This window comes from Serinus canaria, chromosome 11 (assembly GCF_022539315.1).
Source record: "Serinus canaria isolate serCan28SL12 chromosome 11, serCan2020, whole genome shotgun sequence".
Classification (NCBI taxonomy): domain Eukaryota; kingdom Metazoa; phylum Chordata; class Aves; order Passeriformes; family Fringillidae; genus Serinus; species Serinus canaria.
In genome coordinates this window covers 12,650,984-12,656,996 of record NC_066325.1, presented here as the reverse complement: position 1 = coordinate 12,656,996, position 6,013 = coordinate 12,650,984, and the positions used below count along the sequence as shown (strand labels likewise).

Below are 6,013 nucleotides of genomic sequence, written 5' to 3'. Positions count from 1 at the left end.
TGTAGTGTGATTTCTCATGTTTTCTCGTGATGTTTCAGAGACTCGTGCTGTTCTTTCCGGGCCTCTGTTGCTCTCCTGACTTTTCCCGGCAGCTCCCTGAGGAGTGGACCCTGGCCAGCCGCTGGATGGCACCTTTGCCTGCGGCAGCGCTGCAGAGTGACCTACTTGAGCCATGAAAGGCTGGTTTGTGCACAGGAGAACAGGACCAGTGCTGGCCTCTTGGCTGGCTCTGCCTCCCTGGAAAGGGAGGTCATCTGAGGAGAGGCCTGATCGACTTTCCCAGTGCCAGCAAACGCTTCTGGTGGCTGTAAACAGCAGGAGCCCTGGAAAAGCCGTGTTGGTCAGGAGCTGCTGCTGCTGCTGCTCTCTGCCAGGCATCCCTCCCTCCCTCCCTGGGGCTGGGAAGGGGACACGCCGCGGTGGCATGGGGGGCCCTGGATGCCTGGGTTTCCTTGCCAATGGCTCCATCCCAGGGTGGTCCCGTGGGGTTTGGAAGCATTCCTGTGGTAGGGGAAGGGAAGTCAGGTGTGGTGCCCAGAGCCAGCCCCGTGCCAGGCAGTGCCAGTGCTGTGCCCAGGGGCCAGGGGCTCTCCAGGAGTCCCACCTGTGGTCACGGTGACCAGTGCTGGCAGGCACAGGAGCTGGGGACTTGGGATGAAGGAGAGTGAAGGAAAAACCCAAACTGGGAAAAACCCCAACCCCCAAAAATCCAAACAAACCCTGAATCTCCCTGAGCAGCAGGGAGAAAACATCAACTTTCTTGGAAAACCTTCTACTTTCAGGGGGAAAAACTTGAATATTGTGTGATTTGTGATGTTGCCATAAATGAAGGACTCCCCCTGGTGATTAGCTTTGTATTCCCTAAATAAATAAAAATCTTTTCTTGCCTGGGGGGATCTTTTGGGGGGACCATTGCTTTGGAAGCACCAGAGAGCTTCCACACATGTCTTTCTTAAGATTTACACCCATTCTATAGTTACACCAATCTGTAGTTCCCCTCTCCCTCTGCTACCAGCAGCAAATCCCCCCCAAAGTGTGATTTTTGGTATTTTTTCTTCCTCTTTTTGGAAGGAGGCAGGCAGGCGTGGGGGAAAGAAGGAGGCGGAGGCGCAGGAGGGAGAGCCCGGGGTACAGACAAACATTCTCTTTATTGAGCTACACATGAATTTTTCCATTAGTCAGAGAAAGAGATTGGCAGTGTGTAATATATCACAGAAACCTCACTGATTGGTAATAGAAAGGCTTAGAAAGACCTGGCGCTTTTTATATATATATATATATAATATCTTTTTTAAGTTTCCTCTTTATTTACTCATTTTCTTTTGAACAGGTGTGACTGCTCTTCTTCAGCAAAGGTAACTCGTAAAAGTGAAACTGTGAAGACGTCTGGTTACTAATCAAAGTAGAAATGACAAGGGATTGGTCATGAAAACAGTGGCTTCAATGTAAACACTACATTCGATTTTTCTTGTTTTTTTATTATTTTTTAAATTATTTTTTTGTGGTTTTGTGTGTGTTTTTTAAAATTTTTAAATTATTTTCATTCTTGCTTTTTTTTAAGTTTGCTTTTTTAAGTTTTTTTTTCTTTTTTTTTCCCCTTTTTTCTTATTTTGCAGCACAAACATCCCCACATGAGAGAGAAAACACCATTCACTAAAAGGGAGAGAAGACTGGGGCAGGAGAGGGGGAGAGAAAGCAGCACAAAAAAGCATTCACTGGAAAGAGTTAAAAATAATAACAAAACGAAAACAAAAAAAATACTCTAAACAAAAAATAAAATAAAACAAAATATATATATACTTTTATAGGCCTCCCTGACGTCCCTGGTCGGCCCTGAAGGAGGGATGAGGGGGACTGTGGTTGGGAGGGCCGAGCTGTGCTTTTGGATACAGACCTGGAGAGTGAGCAGTGACAGGGAGCAGGGAGCTGTTAAACCAGGAGGGAAAAAATGGGAAAAACCTGCTGGCTCCAGCTGGTGAGGGCTTTGGCCTGAACTGGGGTGGGAATTCAAAAAATCCGACCGAAACCCCCCTGAAACGCTGGGAAGGGAGCAGGAGGAGGATGCCCCTTTGCAGCCTTCCCCCCGAACAGTCAGGGTGGGAAATGGGAGAAGATCTGCTTGTTGTTTCCCTTTTTGCAGTAACACGTGGCTGGGGCAGTTTCCAATTTTTTCCCTCCTTATTAAAAAAAAAAAAAAAAAAAAAAAAAAAAAGAAAAGGAAAGAAAAGAAAAAGAAAAGAAAAGAAAAGAAAAAGAAAAATATTTTTGTTTCTGAAGTTGGCAGGATGGCCAGGGACAGGCAGGGGCAGCCCGGCCTTGCCCATGCTGGGGAAAAAAAATTAATCAAAATAATAATAATTTAAAAAAAACCAACCCACAGTAATGAACTATAATAATGATAATTAAAAATTAGCAGCCCATGGTCGAATAACTGCTGGGAGGAGAACCGGAGCGAGCCCGGGCGCTGCCCTTTCCCCCCTTCCCTGCCTGGTCCGGGGCAGCTGTCGGGATGGTGGGGCCGGGCAGAGCCCCCGGTCCGCGGCGCCCCAGGCTGGGACACTGCGGCCCGCAGGGGGGAGCCTACGGGACAAGGCGGCTCAAAAAAACAAACTAAAAAGGTGGGTGTGGATTTCTTTTATATATATATATACGTATATATATAATTTTCCTTATGCCTTTTTATTTACCAACTCGCATGATTATGATGACTTTTTTTGTTTCTCTCCTTCAATCTGCTTTTTTCGTTTCTTTTTTTTTTTTTTTTTTCCTTTTTTTCCCCGCGCGTGTGTGTGTCTGTGTGTCTGTGTGTGGTTGCTTTGGGGTTGTTTTTTTTTTTTTTTTTTTTCCGTTATGTTTCTTTTCTCTCCTGGCGCCGGGATCGCCACCCAAGCAGTCGCTGAGCGCCGCGCGGGGTCAGTACAAGCCGCAGCCCCGCAGGTTGTTGGCAATGATGATGTCGGTGACGGCGTCAAAAACCACCTGGATGTTGTTCGTGTCTGTGGCACACGTCATGTGGCAGTAAATCTCCTTGTTGGGGGAGCGGTTTTTGCTCTCGAATTGTGCTTGGATGTAGGCGGCCGCATCCTCGTAGGTGTTGGGACCTGCGGGCAGAGCGGGGTCAGGGCTGAGGCCGCCTCCCTCCCGGCACACCCGGCCCCACGCCGCTCGCCAGGAGCTTTCATTGTAACAGGAACTGGCACAAGTATTCATTTCAGCCCACCCTCCCCTTCGCCCCTTAGCAGGGTTCGTTTTCCATCTCCCTCCTTCCCACCCCCATTACCCTTCTGTCCCGACTCTTCCCCATTTTCCCTGAAAACGCATCACCCCCAAGCCCTGCTGAGGGCTCCTCCTTCCCCAGGTGCTGCTGCTCCGCCCTCTCCCCCTTTCCCCCCGGGAAGGGCAGGGTCCCCAGCCGGGCTGCGCCCGAGGGATGTCCCCGTACAAGGGCACCCCCACAGTGCTCCTGGCCAGGGGGGGAATGGCCCGGTGGCCCCTCGGCCAGGGAGGGGGAGGGATGGCCGGGAGAGCTGGTGCCACCCCAGCATCACCCCTGGACACCAGCTGCACCCCTCGGTGGGGCCGAGCCCCTGTGTGCCCGCCTGGGCTGGCTGGGGGCCTCACCCCCGCGCTGGGGTGGTGCTGGTGGCCCAGGAGTGTGGGGACACACGCGCTGCCTGCTGGCTCCGTGGCCGGGAGGTTTGCTTTGGGAAGGTGGCCTGGAGAGGCGCCAGATGTTTGAGCCGAAAAATGTGCATTACTGCCTTAAGCTGCTTAGGGCAGCGGGAGAGGCTGCGCTGGCCCCTCGCGGGAAGCCACAAAGCTGAGTTACGCCCCTGAAATCGCCTTTGCAAGAGCTGCTATTATCTGGAGATTTATTTTCCTTTCCCAGCTCGCTGGTTCCCCTCGTTCCTGATGCAGTGGGTGGCCGAAGGAGAGGGAGGCTGGGCCGGTGCCACCGGGCTGTCCCCCTCCATGGGTAGCCTGGCTGTGCCATACAGCTGCACGTGGGATGGTCTGGATTGTTCTGCCAGGTGGCTGTGAGGAAAGTGCTGGTGCCTTCGGGATGGAGAAGCCTGAATGCCTCTGGTGGCAATGCTGGTGTGCTTATGCTGTAGGGGAATGGGTGCCATCTTGCTGGGGGACTTCCTTGTCCCCAGGATTTGGCATCCAGGATGGATGTGCTTTGGGTGGAACAGTTCACAGTTCAGATACTAAGAGACATCTTATTATCTGCAGGGGATGCTCAAGTCTGAATTTAAACTGGCTTTTTTCTTTCCCTTAGAGGATTCCTAAGGATCTATTCTTGCTCATCTTCTTGGTTATTTATCCTTTTCTCCAGGCCATGTTGGTTTCACTACAAAATGGATGATTCTCTTCTGGTTCCACAGATTCCTGCTGCAAAGGGGCTCTTTCCCCCCCCAGCCACACGCAGCCTGAAGGCATTCCTGGGAGGATGCAGCCTGGAGGACCACGAGTCCGAGCTCCTCCTCTCACAGGGTCTTCCCAGGAGCCCCCAGCAAACAGGATGGCTCCAGTACTGGCCAGTCAGCTCCTGCCCAGTCTTCTTTCCACAGCTCCCTGTGCCCAGGCTCATTTTGTCTTCTCTCCATTTGTTGTGACCCCCTCTCTGTCCCACCAGCTGCTTAGGCACCTTTGCCACAAGAACTGCCCCACCCAGGACACAGCCCCAGCCCACGAGTGGGGTGCTGGATCACAGCTCCTGAAGGTGCTTTTGCAGAGCTTCTGCACCCCCAAAGGTGCCCTGTCCTCTCTGTCCCCCCGGCCCCGGTGGCGCAGGGTGGGTGTCACAGCAGCTGTGCTGTGTCAGCCCCAGAACCTACCTGTATACTCAGGGAAGCAGATGGTCAGAGGTGACTTCTTGATCTTCTCAGCAAATAGGTCTTTCTTGTTGAGGAAGAGAATGATGGAGGTATCGATGAAGAATTTGTTGTTACAGATGGAGTCGAAGAGCATGAGAGATTCGTGCATGCGGTTCTGCAAAGGGGAGCACAGAGGGAGAGAAGGGAGAGAGGAAGGCAAAGACAGAGTTAGAGGAGAGGAGAACATTTTGGTGAATTGAAATGGTTAGAAAGCAAAAAAAAAAAAATCTCTATATTAAGACAGTGGTAAATTTGAGGTTGTTATAAAGGTGGAGGAAATGGGGTATTGTGCTCCTCTTGGGCTGGAGGCCTGGGCAGGTGTGGGGCTGCAGCTGATCCTCCCCCACAGCCCTGTGGGGCCACTCTAGCAGGACAGACACTTGAAACCTCAAGGAAGAGTGGGGGAAAAAGTCATTTGCTCATTTGCTCCTCCCCTGCCTCACCGAAGGAGTAGGGAAGGAGCCCTGTCTCTCTTCAGGGTCTGGGTGCCCCTAAAGCATCCTTTGGAGAGCCCAAATAAAGGATGGACAGACAGCATCAGCCAGCAGCTTGGGCACTCTTGGCATGGAGAGTGGGATGGAAGGGGCTTTTGCCATCCCAGGGTGGCCCTATGGACCTGCCTGGAAGGGTACTTGGCCCTGAGTGGTGTCATTGTAGTGAGAGCAGTGCCAAGGTATTGCCCAGAGGCTGGGACAGGTCCTGTCCCTGGAAAAATCTTCAGCTCAGCTTTGAAGATACCTGTGGTGGCCAGGTGGCCCAAGGAGGTAACCTGCATGGTGGTAACCAGTACAGGTGCCTCTGCCAGCCCACTTCCCAGCTCTCTGGAGAGTTCTGGGCTTGCAGGCTGCTCCCGGGGGAGTTTAAGCTTGGAAAAGTTTTGGTAGGAGCATAAGGGTAAATTTCTAAAAGCTGAAGTTTTTTGTTGTTTTTTTCTTCCTTTTTTTTTTAATTTACATGTGGACAAAACCCAAAACCAGTAATCTTTCCCCTATGCTACCAAAGTTTCCTAAGAAGTGGAGAGCAGACAGCAGAACAGGAGGAGGTGAGGTGAGGGGAGGTTGTCCTGTGCCCCATTGGGTGCCACAGGGCCCCACAGAGCAGGGTGTTCCCATGCAGGTGCATGCACTCACTGT

General features: G+C 51.7%; 1 protein-coding gene across 1 annotated transcript; it reads right to left on the bottom strand.

The window, feature by feature from the left end:
• Positions 1–2,820: 2,820 nt before the first annotated feature.
• LOC127060063 (guanine nucleotide-binding protein G(o) subunit alpha-like) lies at positions 2,821–5,655 on the bottom strand. Its single transcript, XM_050979084.1, has 3 exons — positions 5,650–5,655; positions 4,842–4,995; positions 2,821–3,101 (listed from the first exon to the last, which is right to left on the bottom strand). The coding sequence occupies exons 1-3, from the start codon at positions 5,653–5,655 to the stop codon at positions 2,914–2,916; spliced, it is 348 nt and encodes a 115-aa protein (XP_050835041.1). The 3' UTR covers positions 2,821–2,913.
• Between the last annotated feature and the right edge of the window lie 358 nt (positions 5,656–6,013).